Source organism: Hemiscyllium ocellatum, chromosome 5 (assembly GCF_020745735.1).
Source record: "Hemiscyllium ocellatum isolate sHemOce1 chromosome 5, sHemOce1.pat.X.cur, whole genome shotgun sequence".
NCBI lineage: Eukaryota > Metazoa > Chordata > Chondrichthyes > Orectolobiformes > Hemiscylliidae > Hemiscyllium > Hemiscyllium ocellatum.
The window spans coordinates 113,875,114-113,893,315 of record NC_083405.1 but is presented as its reverse complement, the minus strand read 5'-3'; the positions used below and the strand labels follow the sequence as shown (position 1 = coordinate 113,893,315).

General features: G+C 39.0%; 1 protein-coding gene across 3 annotated transcripts in view; it reads left to right on the top strand.

Annotated features, from left to right (window-relative positions):
• The window catches only part of zmynd11 (zinc finger, MYND-type containing 11), a 183,855-nt gene that overhangs the window by 62,685 nt on the left and 102,968 nt on the right, over window positions 1–18,202 (top strand). For 2 of the 3 annotated variants that reach the window (XM_060825115.1, XM_060825117.1), the window contains exons 2-3: window positions 17,316–17,399; window positions 17,932–18,067. In XM_060825115.1, the coding sequence (XP_060681098.1) occupies window positions 17,952–18,067 (116 nt within the window). In that variant the 5' untranslated portion in view covers window positions 17,316–17,399; window positions 17,932–17,951. The remainder of the gene's footprint in view (window positions 1–17,315; window positions 17,400–17,931; window positions 18,068–18,202) is intronic. The other variant, XM_060825116.1, reaches the window with a different exon arrangement.

Sequence of the window (18,202 nt, the reverse complement as noted above, 5' to 3'; positions counted from 1 at the left end):
GAATGGTTACAAGGTCGATTTTTTTGAGCAGCTTGTGATAGAGCCCATGAGCAATCAGGTAGTTCTGGATTAGGGAGTTTAAGGTGATGGAACTCCTAGGGGGCAGTGTTCATAATAAGATAGAATTCACGCTGCACTTTGAAAGGGAGAACCTGGAATCAGATGTAACAATCTTACAATTAGGGTTATAGAGTTGTACAGCATGGAAACAGACTCTTCGGTCCAACTCATGCATGCCCTCCAGATATTCTAAACTAATCTAGTCCCATTTGCCAGCACTTGGCCCCATATCCCTCTGAGTCCTTCCCAATTCGTATAGAGGAGAATAGAAGGAGTAGAATAGCTTTTTGTTTGTCATTTCTGCCATATACAACTGATACAGTAAAAACAAGAGTGTGTTCCTCCAGGGCTGAGGGTGCTTCATGGACAGCACAAACTACACAATTGTACACTGCATAAAGTGCAAAATGTGCAAGTTACAGTGTGATAGAAGAATGCTAAATAGTAGAGATTTGAAAAAGTTGTCCCTGGAATCCCTTTTAAATGCATCCACACTCCCCTAAACCTATGCCCTCTAGTTCAGGACTCCAATTACCTCCATGTGCATGTGCGTGCAACCCCCTGACTACACAAACACGCACCCCTGTGATTTTATAAACCTCAGTAAGATCACTCTATGGAAAATACTCCGTCTGTTCAACCTCTCCCTATAACTCAAACCTTCCAACCCTGGCAACATTCTTGTAAATCTTTTCTTAATCCTTTTCAAGTTTCACTACATCCTTCCCAGTAAAGTTAACTCAACTAGAAGGAGGTGGGGAAGGAAGAGGGGCAAAGATGACAATGGGAATAAACTAAACTAAAAGAAGATTTCAAGAGTTTCTTTAGCTATGTAAAATATGAGAGAGATGAACATTGGACCACTGGAGAAGTGGTAATGGGAAACAAAGAAATAGCAGAGGAACTTTGCATCAGTTTTCATAGTTGAAGACACCAACATCATGCCAGATCTTCGAGAATGCCAGGGACACAGATGAGTGCAGTGGCCATCACTAAGGAGAAGCTGAAAGGTCTGAACGTGGATAAATCAGAGACTACACCCCAGGATTCTGAAGGAATCTGAGGAGATTTTAGAGGTATTGGTAGTGATCTTTCAGTAATCACTGGACTCTGGGAGGTTCCCAGAGGACTGGAAAATGGTTAATGTAACATTCCAGTTTATGAAGGGTGGGAGGCAGAAGATAGGAAAATATAGGCCGATTAGCCTGATCTCAGTTGTTAGTGAGATTTTAGAGTCCATTATTGAAGTTAAGACTGCAGAATACTTGGAAGTGCATGGTAAAGTAGGGCTGAGTCAGTACTGCATGCCTGATGAACTCCTTAGAATTCCTTGAGGAGGCATGAGCAAGATAGTCAAAGGAGAGCCAGTGGATATGGTTTGTTTGGATTTCCATAAAGCCTTTGACAAGGTGCAGTATAGGAGGCTACTAAACAAGACAAGCCCATGGTGTTAGGTGCAAGGTGCTGGCATGGATGGAGGATTAGTTGACTGGTAGAAGGCAGACAGAAGGAATAAAAAGAGGTCTTTTCAGAATGGGAGTCAGTGACGAGTGAAGTATCTTTTAGGGGTCTGTGTTGGAAAAACAGCTATTCATGATCTAGATGAAGGAACTGAGGGCATTGTCGCTAAGTTTGTAGATGATGCAAAAATAGGTGGAAGGACAAGTAGTGTTGAGCAGATGTTGCAGAAGGACTTGGACAGGCTAGGAAAGTGACTGAAGAAGTGACAGATGGAATATAGTGTGGTAAAGTATGAGATTATGCACTTTGGTAGGAAGAATAGAGGCATAGACTAGTGTCTAATTGGCAAAAGGCTTTGGAAATCTGAAGCACAGAGGGGCTAGTTCAGGATTTTCTTAAGTTTAAGTGCAGGTTCAGTTGGCAATTAGAAAAGCAAATGCAATGTCAGCATTTTTTTCATGAGGGTGAGAAAACAGGAGGAGAAATGTACTGCTGAGGCTGTTTTAAGACTCTGGTCAGTCTGCGTTTGGAATATTGTGAGCAGTTTTGGGCCCAGAATCTAAGGATATGCCATTGTTGGTGGGAGTTCCAGAGGAGATTTATAAGAATCATCCAGGGATGACGGGCCTTCCGCATGAGCGATTTTGCACTCTGTGCCTGTGGGGAGCCAAGTCATTGTGTGTGTTTAAGATAGAGGTAGATGGGTTCTTGGTCATTAGAGGGATTAAGCGTTATGGGGTGGGGGAAGTGAAGGTTGGAGAAGGCAGGGGCATGGAGTTGAGAAACACATCAGCCATGATCAAGTGGCAGAGCAGACTCAATGGGCTGAATGGCTGAATTCTGCTCCTGTCTTATAGTCTATATGGCTACCCCAGTTCAATTTCTAGTCTATGGTGACCTCCAGTATTTTGTTTAGTCCGGGGGTTTAGTGATGGTAATGGCATAAATGTCAAAGAGTGACAGTTGAATTCTCTCTTATTAGGTATCATCATTTCCTGGCACTTGTATAGTATGAATGTTACTTGTCATCCCAAACCTGAGTACTGTCCATGTCTCATTACATTTAGACCTGGAGTACTTCAGTTTCAGAGGAGTTATAAATAATGCTTAATATTGTCCAAACATCCGTAAACATCTCCACATCTGACCGTAGAATGGTGGGAAGGTCATTGAAGCATGCACATTAATGTAATAAAATTTCTTAAAGTTGCTTCACAAAGGATGAAAATAGAAGCAGAACAGAGGGGGATGAAGGAAGACAATTTAAAGCAGGATTATGTTTTAAAGGGGTCTTTATGATGAGGAGAAGAGGTTGTAATGAGTTTAGTCAGGGTGTGGGGCATGGTTGTTTCAGTCAGCAAGCAAGTGAGGTTGGAGACAGACTACCATGGCAGAATGTGGTTAAAAAACTTGATGTAAAGCAGTCTTCAGAAATGTTTCTACCTTGGCTTTCCAATAGTGCTTTTATGTAACTTAGAAAGTTGGAACTTAAAAAGCAGAATACCTCCCACAGCAGTCTGGATGTGAATACTATGATAATACTATGTCTTTAAGAGGTGAATTTTAATCTGACTTTTTTTAAAAGGGAGAGTTGTCTATTTCAAGGCAATAAACAGCTGATGAGGTCTTGGGTTTTTTTTAAATTGGAGCAATAAAGACAGCATGAGTGGGTGGAGTCAGGCTCCCACAGAAGCAGCATTTTAGTTTAGCTTTCAGCAGTTGATGGGGTTTTGAAACTTCCATACATTTCTCCCTGCTATAGCAAAACACTTTAGTTCTCTTCCTCTGCTAGGATTTTCTATTGATCTTTCCTTCTGAAGAGATAAACATCACATGTGACGCAATCTGTTTTACAGTATTTGCCTTTGCCAAGGGTGTGTTTATGGGATATTATTGTATTGGAACAGTTGTTGTTTATTGGTTTAAAAAAATCTATTATTCTGTTAGGTTTTCCAATAGAGTTACGCTTATACTAATTTTTTTTTAGTTGTATTTTAATTATGGGTTGAGAATAAAGTGTGCTTTGCTTTAAGTCTTGTAACTGACCAGTAAAATTACATCTGGACCGTACGCTTGCCTTTAAATAAGATAAGATTTAGGGTCTAGGCTATCTCCTTGATATATCTGCAGGGGGTTTGGTCTGGTCCATAACAATGTCCTGGGATTAATTTCAATAGCAGGCAATTCAGAAAATATGATAAAACTTGAAAAGTTACCATGGTCAAAAGAGAGTAATGAAAATCTAACAACAGGCGTTCAAATAGACTATGTTGCCAGTTCAGAACATTTCCTTTCAATCAAAATGGTTATGATTGCCATTCAGCTACACCACCCATTTTTTCTGTGTTTTTCAATATCCATTGATTCCCAGAGAGATGAAAAGCCTATATTAATTAGATGGACTTCAGTGGTTCAAGAATGCAGCTCACCGCCACCTTTCTGAGCACAGTTAAGGATGGATAAAAAGGCTGGTCTTGTCAGTGGTGCTCAAGCCTGATAAAAGAACATATCTAAAAATAGAAGTTGTTCTCTTTTTAACGATTCATGGATTTTACTTCATTTTGTTTACTTTTTCACTTAAATATTTTATCTAAAATGAAAACAGTTGTGGATGCTGTAAATCTGAACCAAAATAGAAAGTGCTGGAGAAACATAAACAGCATCTGTGGATAGAAAAGCAGAGTTAATGTTTCAAGTCTAGTGACCCCTTTGTCAGAATTGTCAGTAACAAATTGTCAGTGAAAGTTTTACACCATGTATGTTGAGATTTTTTTGTGGATTGTGACTGAATTGCCTTTAAAGCACTACCACTTTCTAAATTTGCACCGTTTACAATTTTTATTTTCTCTGAATTGTTAATTATATTGTTTCATAGTTTCACCTTATGGAAAGTTCAATACAAAATGTATAATTCCCATCACTTCAGAGTGTCACTGCAATAGTTCATTCTCGATCCCCTTGTCAAGCACACAACATTTCGTGAACAGTGCTATGTCAGATTTCCAAACATTGAATAACAATTCCATTATAGCTCAAAATAAATTATTTGTTTGATTTCTGTAAAATTTAGTGCAAGTTTGAGTATTGTAATACATTCCATTGTTTGTTTTCATTCAGTATATCTCCCACCTCAGTTCCGAATAAGTCACAAACCACAGAACAAACAGCAGTGAGTTAAGAGTCAGCTGACTATTTCTCCCTCCAAGATTGCTATTATTTTCAATTCAAGACAGCTACTTTGAATTTGAAACTATAAGACTGCAATCTAATATTTTCATATTTCAATGTTCATTTTTCTTTTCTTTCCACTTTACCTTTTTGATTTTTCTCTCTCCTAATTGCTAATTATTCTTACACGGGTATTGCATATGCCATTTTCTTTTTATTATGTGGGAAGCTTGGGTTGGCTTCCAACTTGGTTGAATAAAAGGTGAAAGTGAGGACTGCAGATGCTGGAGTTCAGAGCTGAAAATGTGTTGCTGGAAAAGCGCAGCAGGTCAGGCAGCATCCAAGAAGCAGGAGAGTCGACGTTTCGGGCATGAGCCCTTCTGACCTGCTGTGCTTTTCCAGCAACACATTTTCAGCTCTGAATAAAAGGTGAATACATTTCCATGGCCCAATGATTTCTCACCTTGGGGTCTTAATGTAGGGAACTGGTTTGTAAATGAGGTTATTCATTTCAGTAACAAAAGCAGGAAGGCAGATTATTATCTGACAGTAGATTAATGCATGGCAAGGTGCACCAAAACCTGGGTGTCCTCATGCACCAGTCACTGAAAGGAAGCAAGCAGATGCAGCAAATGATGAAGAAAGCATGCAGTATGTTGGCCTTTATAGCAAGAGGATTTAAGTACAGGTTTTGGTGAGACCACACCTGGAGTACTGCATTCAGTTTTTGGTTCCCTTATCTCAGGAAGGATGATGACAGTTTTAAACTTTATTGAGAAACTGTATCTTCTTGTCATCAGGAATGCTGACATCACCCATTGCTCACTGTCCTTACCTCAGCTCATCTATACTTTTGTTATCTCTAGATTTGACTATTCAAATGCTGTCCATACTGACCTCCGTAGACTTAACCTCAAACTTTTCTCCTCTAAGCTTTTCTCATAGATATTTTTATTGAGAAAAAGATTTTGAAGTTTTTTGACAAAATTAAAGAATTACTACAAAATAGTATAACAATCTTAATACAACACTAACAGTAAACAAACTACTACTCTACTCCCCAAACAATTGAGAAGAAAATAAACGAATAAAAAGAAAGGAAAACCTACATAAACTACAATTCAATAAAAAACTAAATTAAACTGAGTTGAACCAAGGCAAGCTAAATAAAATTAAGTTACAACACGCAGTGCAATCCCACCAAAGCAACCCATCAGCGGGAGCATCAGTTGGCATACCCGTAATTATTTGGAATTCCTCCTAGCCCCCGGCCTGCCAGATACAGCCCTCATGGCTACTCAATGGCCCTGAGCAATATAGCTGGCAAGTCTGCATCCATATAGTTCAAAAAGGGCTGATACATCTTATCAAAAAAATTTGTTTTCTGATGCACCGTACCTGTAAGGAAATCCAGGGGCTTGTGTTCCATAACTAATCTATGCCACCGCAACAGTCCGGGGGATTTTTCGGCACCCAGCTCATCAGAATGTTCTTCCTTGCACAAAATGAAAGAATATTAAACAGTTTCTACCCATGGGTGTCCAAAGAGGTGAGATTCAGCAAACCCAAGAGGGGGGACACTGGACTCTACCTTGACCTCGGTTCCCAAGACCCCTTTCAAAACACTTCGTCTAGATTAGATTACTTACAGTGTGGAAACAGGCCCTTTGGCCCAACAAGTCCACACCAACCCGCCGAAGCGCAACCCACCCATACCCCTACATATACCCCTTACCTAACACTACGGGCAATTTAGCATAGTCAATTCACCTGACCCGCACATCTTTGGACTGTGGGAGGAAACCGGAGCACCCGGAGGAAACCCACGCAGACACGGGGAGAATGTGCAAACTCCACACAGTCAGTCGCCTGAGGCGGGAATTGAACCCTAGTGCCCCAATACCTACGAAGCTTGAGGCATGAGTACAAACAATGAGTAAAAGTACCAGTACAGAAGGAATATCAATTATCCAAATGAGATGGGTGGGCACTGTTTTGTTTGGATAATTGATTATTCGGTTAATCGATTCAATGCCTTTCCTCTGGGGCTCAGAATTTTCTGTTAAGTACATTCCCCGTTCAGGAGATGCACAGCACACCCTGCGCAAGCCCCTACCCACCCGCCCAATCTCAACCAAAACCGCACCCCCCACCCGCCCCCAACCAGGCCGTCTTCCCCAACCCCATCCAACATCGAACACTTCGTCGGCCCTACAGCCCTGCCCAACACTGCTCCCCCTCTGCCTCCAAACTCGTCCAACACCGTCCCCTACCCCCACCCCCACCCCCATCTGCACCAGATGGAAGGTGAGTTAAAGTGGGCAGAGGGGTTATTTTGTGTGTGTGTGTGTGTGTCTGCACCCGCACCCCCTCCCCACCCCCCCAAAAAAGGTCCTGGGCCGCCTCCATCGCCAAGCTCTAACCATCTGACACCTAGAGGAAGAACGCCTCATCTGCCTTGGGACCCTCCAACCACCTGGGATCAATGTTGATTTCGCTAGTTTCCTCATTTCTCCTACCCACATCTTATCCCACATCCAACCTTCCAACTCACCACTGTTCTCTTGAACTGCCCTACCTGTCAATCTACTCCACTGCTCTCCTCCTTTAAGATTTTTAGTGAAACCAATTTTATGATTTAAGCTTTAGTCAACTGTCCTAATATCATGTTTTGTGTGTTTAGTGTTAAATTTTGTCTGTTAATGTTCATGCACCTTGGAAGGATTTACTGCATTAATGGTGGAATGTAAATGCAACTTGTTATTAGTAGTCACTGAACATTTGTGATGTACAGCCTTGAATACAATGACAGAGTTATTTTAAAATCTTAACCTTTTTTGGTTTAAATCTGATTTTATACATTTGCTATTTGTGATTACTTTTTTGAGTGATTTCTTGTTTTGGCTCTGTATAATAGGAAATTGTTATGGCCTACCAATTAATTGTGTCCAGCTTTTACTGAGACAAATGCTGAACATCAGAATATAATCTTGTAATCCACCTAGTATTTTGAAGTTAAATATCAAAATGAAGCAATGATATTTTATTTGTTAATGCTTCAGATGATGCAAAACATAACAAAGGTCTCAACCTCAATTGCAGGGACCACTGAAAAACTAATAGCATGTAGGTGAGGTAACAACAGGCAGGATGGATGGATGAGTACTTCATGCAACAGGCACTTCCTTTGCTTCATCATAGATTAGATTGAGTTGCTTCTCAGAATAAGAAAAAAGCATTTCAGCTGATCCAAAGTGATTTTTTTTATTGGATGTTGTATACTCTTTTTTTTTCTTTGGGGGTCTTGACTGTCATTTTTAACCCCCAGTGAGAAGTTCCAAAAATTAACCCTTTCTTCACTTCAAAGATTCTAGTGAAGCCTTTCTAAATCTTGGCAGCTGTTTTGACATTTACCATTAGAGCTAAGAATTTGTATTTCGATCAATATGAGCATTCTGACCGACTGCTTTTTTTGCTGAAAATATATTTGGTTCAATTGGTTTGAATTTGATTTGTAATTATGATGCTCCTTTAACTTGTACACTGAGATGCCTAAGAGTTCTGATTCGTGTTGGCAGTAATATTGTTAGGGGTTTAACTTTCAGGAAAGACCGAGACTATTGTCCTTTGTCCCAGTTCATAAACTTTGTTTTGAGACCACAGGGTCAATCCTCCCCTGTCTGAAACGAATCCAGACTCTTCAGACCTTTAGTTTGAGTTTCATTTTGAAATGGTTTTTTGATTACATATGCAGATTTGGAGATGGTGGAGCTATTTCCAACTACATAACGTTGTTCTACCTCTGATCCTGCCTCAGCTCAGCTGCTTCAGCCATCTATTAAGGTTTTTAATATCTCTGGTCTCGACTACTGAAATGTTCCACTTATCTGGCTCCCCATCTTCCACCATATGTGAACTTGCATTCATCTCACATCTAACTGCTTAAATCCCACCAGGTTTATTTCACTATTACCATTGTGTTTGATTGTCTACATTGCCTGTCTACTCAGTTTTAACATCTTCCTTATTTAAATGGCCTCATTCTTCCTTACTTCTGTAGCCTCTTTCAGACCAATATGTATTTCACGCCTCTGTACTTATTCATTTCTGATCTCTTGCACAGCCTAAATTTCCATTGCTTCTCCACTGACAAGGCAGGATGAAATTAAAACAATCACTATCTTCGCAGATAAAGTACTAGGAAATTTAATATGACCAAAGACTGGACTAGACAGCTTGCATCCTGTGGAGTCTTAGAAGAAATGGATGTATTGGTTGTAACTTCCAAAATTCTCTGGAGCTCATAAAGGCCTTTGAGTATTTGAAAATCATTAACGTAATGCAACGACTACCATATAAGTGTTTGAATGAGTAACTGGAATGGGTCTTGTCCCTGTAGATCTCAATACTGACAAGCGATTGACACATTCCTGTTGGGGAGAAAGTGACAAGTTTGCAGGATAAAGAGCATTATGACTCAAATCGAGCATAAATCAAATCTGGTTGGGAAATTTGAAATAATGAAAGCTGAATACTCAAAAACTGTTTGCTCTCCAAACTTACATTACAATAGGCAGTGTGCCAATGAAGTAAGATCTCACCAACCTATTTGCAATGTTCCCGAACCAGCAAGACTGTAATAAGCAGATAATTTGTTTTAGTTGATTTGAAGGATAAACATTACCCAGGGTAGTGCTCTGCTCTGGTTTTAAAGTGGTATTTTCAAACCTTTTATTCACCTTCAATCTGTGTATTTATAAATAAAACAAAACTGCTAGGGGTGGTTCCTAATCATTAGGCCCCACCTTCTGCTTGATGAGACAGTGACAAATGCTACAGTGAAGCTATTATGTCTCATGTTGCTGAAGAATCAAATTCCGATTCCATTCAAATGCGACCATCAAGCTGTATTCACATGACAGCAGTGGGGGTTTTCTTGGAAATTAAATATTTTGGGCTGAAATTTTTTGTTAATGTATTCACACTTGATGTATACATATTGCTCACTGCATTTTGTTGTAGCTCCACTCAATTGAAAGTGGTACCTGTGCCACAATACTGAGCACTGCATTTTTTTAAGCAATGGAATTAAAGGCTATTGTTTTAACATAATATTCAGGTAAATCATGTGAAATCCAGTTCGAAGAAATGATGTGTGTTGTTTCAAAATTGCACTAGATGACTAGGTTAACTTGCTGACTTGATGAGAGCCTTATACCTTTTTAAATCATGTTTGTGCTGCACACTTATGTGGAAGACTGCACCTGATCTTTTCAAATCTGGAATTGAATTTGCTGTTGGAGCTTGCTATTTATTTTTCAAATGTGTTAAATAAAGCTTGAAAAAAGGTTAGTAAGTGAATCAATGCTAAAGCCTCTCTCTAAAACTCTTGATGACTACCTTGGCACCCATCTATTTATTTAAATTTCGTTATCAAATATAAAATTATTGAAGTTGAAGTTTTGTGGTATTCCTTTGACATCTTCTATTGCTATGTGAAGGATTTTGAAAAATTTATCTACTGACTGTTAATGGACAATGCCAGTCTAGAATATAATGTTTGTAGCAACTCTGCAGTCTCCATCCATGGTTAGTTATGTTGTCCTTGAAAGCCTTCCAGAATTGTAATTGTTCCTGGAAAGAAAACAGCACCTGATGCTTCTAAATTGAATTCAGAAGAATTTTGATTAATTACACTGGCCACAAAATGTGGCTACTTTTAAGCCTTTGATCAGTGAATTTGAGTGCTCAACTTAATAACTTAAAAGAAACATAGATCTGTTTCTGCACAGTGTGTTTATTTAAGGTACATGTTTTGTCATGCTTACAGTGTCTGTGAATAGTTATATGTGTAAATTTGCCCCACTTAAGTTTTTGGGGTGGAATTCACAGTAATGTTAGTTAAACTGGGCATACATTTGCAACGTGAATTTTGCGTTTGGATTGTATGTAGAAAGCAGATGTGTGCAGATCTGTAATGCAAAAAACAAAGGTGGTTTGTATAAGTGAGCTGAGAAATGTCAACTTTTTTTGCTGACAAGAAGTACTATCTAAACTCAGTTGTATGACACTGATCTTTTGCTATAAATTCTGTGTTCCATGATCCTGCTCCACCAGCTACCTGATGAAGGAGCAGTGGTTCCAAACGCTTGTGCTATCAAATAAACCTGTTGGACGATAATATAACCTGATGTTGTGTGATTTTTAACTAAACTCCTGTTGCCATTGTTTGTTGTTGGCACAGGAAGAAATTCTTTCTTCAGATTTGTCTGTTTGCTTCCCTGATTGTGTTTCTTTCTCCCTCATTATTGTGAGGTGTCACGCACACAGTTTTAATAGCTGGACTCAACAAAAGCTGAAAAACACTTTGCTTAGATGCATAAGAGATATGATTGGTGGGATGTAATGAAATGCTATGCTCCAGAGATCTTTATTAGAGCTTTACCTATTCATATCACTGACTTGGGTGAAGGGAGAGTTTTAATAGCCAAATTTTCAGACAACTGTGTTAGGATACACTGTTTGTGTGCTTGGGAGCAGACAGGGAATAACATATACGAGATTCATTAGCAATATTGTGGCAAATGAAGTTCGAATTCATCTACGTTAGATCCAAGAAAAGCAAATCCAGAACCTTTTCAAAGACAAGGAATCATAGAAGAGGAAAGGGATTTGGATGTTTGTTGATGTATAAGAAGTAAACAAAAACACAAAGTGAATGTTGACCCCATTCGCAATACAAAAGTTATGCATCTGTTGTGCAGAGCTTATTTCAGCATGCACCTGATGTACTATGTTAAATTAAGGGAACTGCATCTCAAAGTATATATTGGCTTTGAAGGGCCTTCTGCGCAAGTTTAATAGAATGGTGACAGCTCAAAGCATAACGTTACAAGGACACTTTATATCGGTTTGTTTTGCACTCGCATGAAATCAAGAACATGAGAGCATGATCTTAAAGTTAGATCTAAGCCATTTGAAGCTATTGTTCATCCAGGTTAGTGGAAGATTTGAACTCTGGGGATTTTTGATCAGCTGAAATTTTCAAGACTCAGCTTTTTTTTCTTAAATTTTGTCTTATTTTGAGGTTAGGGTATTTAGGGAGCTGCAGCAAAGACAAATGGAGCTGAATCATGTGTCAGCCAAAATCTAGTATAACAGAAAGAGTGAATAGGATTACTCTTTCCTATAGCAGTTGCATACACACCATTGAAATCTGGAGGTGTCAGAAGCGTGGATGAGGATTTTAGCAGCAGAGTTAACTAAGATAGGAGTGGCAAATGGACAATGCTGTCACAAAGGTACTCTTCTGATATGCAGGATGCAACTGTTTATTCATTTAAGAGTAAACCTATTCATAAAAGAGCTGTCATTTGATACTAAAATTCTGAGGCAAATCAAAACATTAAGTCACTACCTTTCAGAAATGGGAATTATGAATTGGTGGATTCTTGCAATTATGAAATCTTAATTGCGAATTAACTTCCTTTGCTAACATTAAATTAGTCACAGTTTTGTTATTAGAAACCAATGGCAGAAAATCTTTTCAGATAAGGTGAAAAGACATTGTGCTGTTAGTTTCTGATAGGAAAGCACAGTTGGCTGCAAAGCGTGGTTTTTATTTCCCAATACCATTAAATTGAGACGTCATGCATGACTCAGTTATGCCAGTTTTCAGATATAATAAAAACCAGGTTTTTGTATGTCGAACTGTGTAATGAAGAACATATGTTACTCTTGACATGTGAGCATTGGGCAAATCCTAGGTGTGAGATTTTAAGTCATTTATGCAACCAAATATACCAGTTGTCAGTTCATACCAAGAGCCTAAATCTGATTAAAAGCAGCAGTTGTCATGGTCTACTGATGCATTAATCCCCGATCCTATTACTCCAGAACTAATTCCTTCTGAGTTCGTGGCCCAGATCTAGTTCTGGTACTTATTGCCACTGAATGAGAAGATTACTGTACCCTAACATTTTTATAAATGCTTCCAACGAGGCCTACTTCTCGGAGCTGCTGCAACCCTAACATTATTGAAGGTGTTTCATCAGAGCTGCTATGGAAAAGAATCAAAAACAATAGTGGAGAGGACAAGTCCCCTAAGTGGGTGGATTGTCAGGTCAGCAACGAGGTGTTAGAATTAGGCCAGGGTGTTGACAGCAAGGGGGAATTGCAGTATTGAGATATGCTATTTATCACCAAGTTATTCCAGACACTTAACAGTACAACAATTCTAGATATATCTAACCCATGTCTCAAGCCTTGAGCTCAGTGTCAACACATTGACACACTGTAATTGCCCAGGAGGTTTGTTTGCTGTCAAGACTTCTGCTGGGTCCTCAAGTGCAGCAGTGGAGGATATATCAACCTTCACCACTGTTGTCATCAGAGAGTCTATTCCAATTATTTTCCTCTTATGAAGTAGACCAGTAGATAAAGACCAACTTGTCAGTCTTGCCCCACACAGTTAGATGGCAGAGGATCATATCTAAAGGCTTGGCACCCAATTCCTCCCCCCACCCTCAACTCCACCCCCCCAAACTGCGTTCTACAGCCATATGATCTGGAGACGTATTTTTAAAAACTATAAAATGTTAACTCAATTGATTTTATCATGTACAATCGAGTATTGAGTGACCTCTATTTACACATTTGAGCATCATATTTGGAGCTCTGCCATCACCAATTTTACAATATACTGCATATGGAAGTGCAGAATGGAAGAAATAACCTTATTTAAGCCCCGTTTTTAAAGCTGTTTATGATCTAGACAAACAGAACCTTCCTGGCTTTGATCAAAAACTTCGGAGGCTACAGTAGGTGCTCCGATTTGGTTGTGAAGGGATCTAATCATTGGTGTATGCATCTGGGAGGCAGTCAAAGGAATGCTTTTATTTTGTTGTCCAGTGAAGAAGTTCCAAAGTAAGTGCTGATGTCAGGGAAACTGCTGAGTGCAGCCAATGTAAAAACTTGCTTGACTTTAATAATGTAGAGGGGGCCAGAATACTTTATATTGGGCCTTCGCTAAAAAGAAAATTTTCATCTTAACCTTTATGCCTATAGATCTGCACTTTAAAAGAAATATCAGGTTTAGAATGGCCACTTACCCCAAAACCATCTGGGCATTTAGCCCAAGATACTGGCTCCTGACATTTATCTCAAGGATGCTTAATTTCATATGGCAATTAATCTGCAATACTCAACAGCATGACCAAACAGCATTCATTCCATATTCATTTATAAAGTGTGCCTGAAACAATGAGCCGTTTCAGTCTTGACTTTTTTTCTTGCATGCTTCTTTGTCCGGGGCTGTTTAGTAATTGACCTCACAATAAAGACCATATGACTACTTTATTATAACTATCAGAAAATAAGGCAAGAGGTCACTTTATATTCAAATGGCAGTATAGGCATATCACATTCTTATTTTGTCTTATTCTTTTCAGCCTCATCTCTTCTGCAAGTAACCTTATAAAATAAACTCCTGATATCATCATTTGACAACAAGTAACTTTGGCTTGCAGATTGTACATAGATAGTGAAGGAGATAATTATAGATATTGAGATAATGTTAACAGGATGGTGAAATAGACAACATCAATGATGTGGAAATGTGTAAAATGATGAATTTTGCAAGAATTAACGTGGAGATTCAATACATTTCAAATGGCAGAACTTTGACAAGTGTAGCTGTGAGGGGAGATCTTAATGTCTCTATACAAAAGTCCTTAAAACTAGTATGGCAAGTTGATAACATACTATAACACATGTATGATTACATGACTAATTATAAATGGAGGCATAAAACAAAGGGATTTTGCTATAACTTGAGACTCTTCTGGATATAAAGAAATTCTGAGAGTCACTTAGTAAGATGCAAAGGTCTGAGAAATAGCATTGAGTAGGTTTACTAGAATGTTACCAAGGAAGAGGAAGTTCAGTTATGAACGTAAGTCAGAAAAGTTACGTCTGTTGTATTTGCTAAAATGCTAAGAGGTAACCGAACACATGATGATAAAAATCACACAACACCAGGTTATAGTCCAACAGATTTAATTGGAAGCACACTAGCTTTCAGAGCGACGCTCCTTCATTAGGTGATAGTGGAGGGCTCAATTCTAACAGAATTTATAGCAAAAAATTTAGTGTGATGTAACTGAAATTATACATTGAAAAATTGATTGTCTGTTAAGCCTTTCATCTGTTAGAATACAGCGATAGTTTCACTTCTTTCATGTGTAAATCACAAATTTTTTTTATATAAAAGTTGCATTCTCGGGTTAGCTGTTAACAATGGTGATAGCTAGACAATATGTTGAAGGTGTTGGCCCCCTGTGTTCTCTGTCTATGCCATGATGTTTAGATTGATTCTAATCTAAGAAGTGAGATAACGGAGTTTTACATAAATTCATGCAGTTTTTGAGCAAAGGACAATGTAACCCTGCAAGTACAAATTCACCCCACAAAATATGTGTGCATGTGGGTCTTTGTCTGTCTGTGTGTGTATGTCTGTCTGTCTGTCTGTCTGTGTTGGGGGTTGAGTGTGTGAGAAAGTGTGTGTTGTGAGTACAGAGTGTCTTAAGTTTATGAGGGGATGCATGTGAAAGTGTGGGAGTGTGTGTGTCTGTAAGGGTGTGTATGTGTGTATCGGAATGCCTGTGTGTGTGTAGGAGTATCTGTGTGTGTGTATAGTGCAATGGTGGTCACCTGTAATGTGACACGAACCCAAGGTCTCAGTTGAGGCCCTCCCTATGGGTATCGAACTTAGCTATCAGCCTCTGCTCGGCCACTATTCTTGCAAGCAATGCTCATGACCCATGGATGAATAAAAGAAAACACGTTTGACAGATGTACTTGAACTCTTTGAGAACATGGAGTCAGAGTTGATGAAGGAAAACTTGCAGATTAGTATATGTAGTGTCTCAATGTATCTGATAAAGTGGCAAACAAAGTTGTTGCACAAGGCTAGGACTCTGGATTGGATGATGTATTAACATTGGTGAGAATTGGTTAAAACAGAGGATAGTAATTAATTTTCTGTTCTCTGGTTGACAAATGGTAATTAATGGACACCACCTGGATCAGTGTTGAGCCTCAGTTATATACAATTAATGACTTAGATAAGACAAATCATTGTAACGTTCATGTTTGTTGGCAATAGAAAGCTAGTGAGAGATGAAACGAAACATGAAGAGACTACCAAGAGATATGGGCTGATAAAGCAATTGGGCCAGAAGATATTAGTTAGAGTATCATGCAGGAAAGTACAAAATTATCCACTTTTTAAGGAAGGATAGAAAAGCAGAGAATTGCTTAAAAGGCAAATATTGGTAATCTGAGAGGTTGGTGTTTTTTTTACATAAATCACAAAGTTGCAGAGATAAGAAAAAAGGTAGTTGTATTCCATCCTATCTTACAAGGGATTAGAGTAGAATACTAAAAGAAACATGCTGTATAACATAGGGCCTTAGGGAGACTATGCTTAGAGTCCTTTGTAAAAAATCTAAGGAAAAATATGTAGCGTTGTGGATTTATAAAATGGTTTACTAGATTGATTTCTAGAATGAAGTTTATCATGAGAGATTGAGCTTGTACTCTCTGGACTTCAGAATTAGAGATGATCTCAATTAAATGTAAAATTCTAAAATGGCTAGACCATGTAAATGTAGAAGTACTTGTACAAGTTGGAGAAGTTGAGTTAGAGGATGACTATTAAAGGGAAAGGATGAGAAATCTGTTCACTCAATGGGCTGTGAAACTTTGGAGGCATTCCACTACTTTCAAGACTGATGAAATGCATTTTGGGGCACTGGCGGGGTAAGGCACAAAATTGGAGTTAACATCAAAGTTCAATCGTGATCTTATTGATTTTTGTAACAGCCTTGAGAGCTGTCGGAGGAACATTTAGTGTATTTCACTACATCAACCCTAAGTTGGTTTACAGCCACTAATTTCTCATTCATTCTTACTGAGTGCAGAGGTCAGTCGGTCTGCCTGAAACACTGGCGTCTTGTTAAGTTTCTAATACATGAATTTTTACAACATTACCAATTGTCTCACTTCTCCACTGTCACAGAAGTCCTTATCTACTTGTTTTGTCCAATCTGATAACAATCTTTCCATATCTCACAGATTTTCTTACTTCTGTTGCCAGGGTTGGAGGACTTGAGCTATAGGAAGAGGCTGAACAGGCTGGGGCTGTTTTCCCTGGAGCATTGGATGCTGAGGGGTGACCTTATAGAGGTTTACAAAATTATGAGGGGCATGGATAGGGTAAATAGGCAAAGTCTTTTCCCTGGGATCAGGGAGTCCAGAACTAGTGGGGATAGGTTTAGGGTGAGAGGGGAAAGATATAAAAGAGACCTATGGGGCAACTTTTTCACACAGGGTGGTACGTGTATGGAATGAGCTGCCAGAGGAAGTGGTGGAGGCTGGTACAATTACAACATTTAAGAGGCATTTGGATGGGTATATGAATAGGAAGGGTTTGGAGGGACATGGGCCGGGTGCTGGCAAGTGGGACTAGATTGGATTGGGATATCTGGTTGGCATGGACGGTTTGGACTGAAGGGTCTGTTTCCATGCTGTGCATCTCTATGACTCTATGATTCTATCCCCTGCAGATTAGATTAGATTACTTACAGTGTGAAAACAGGCCCTTCAGCCCAACATGTCCACACCGACTCGCTGAAGCACAACCCACCCAGGTACTCCTTTGATCTGTATTGACTCCATGTCAAAGCACTCACCTTGTCTCTGCTTCTCCTTTGCAAGCCTGAAGTTATTTCCCACATCCTTAGATACTGGGTTCTGGTCTTCTGTATATTCTCAGTTCCGTGAATGTTGCTGAACATTCAGCAGCTTTGTCCTTCTTAATAGTGTATCTTCCTTAACCATCTCTTCTTGCTTGGTCCTTAAAAACCACCTGGAAACAGACCTCTTTGACCAGCTGTGCTGTAATCTTGACTCCTCCTCAAAGGATTGAAGTTTTTTTTCATGTGGAACATTTTGTGATGTCATCTGTGTATTTTCTTGCTTTCTCAAAATGTAACAGTGCCGTAAGCACAAAAACTAGCATTGAGAAGTTTGGTTTTTGACCTTTATTTAAACAAAGGGAAATAAGCTGAAAAGGTCCTTATCTAAAACTTTTCTTTCTAAAGCTAAATAAATGAGCAAGCAGAGTTTGTGATGGGCATTAATCTATTGATTAACCCTGTTTTCTTTATTCTTCTAATGCAGCTCACAGGCTAGATAAGACCATGGTTCGCCTAACAAAAAGGAGGCTGTCAGACTCCCAAGTGGTCCAGCGACTCTGGAATGCTATTGAAGTCATCCGCAATCAGAAGCAAATTGCAAACTTGGACAGGATAACAAAGTATGTCCTCAGTTTAAAAACTGAAATTTTAAGTAGTGTTGGGCAATTTTAGCTAAGTGGAGCTTTTTCTTGCGAAAAAATTACATTCAACTACATTTATATATAAGTTAGCCAGATTATTTTTGAATATTTGCT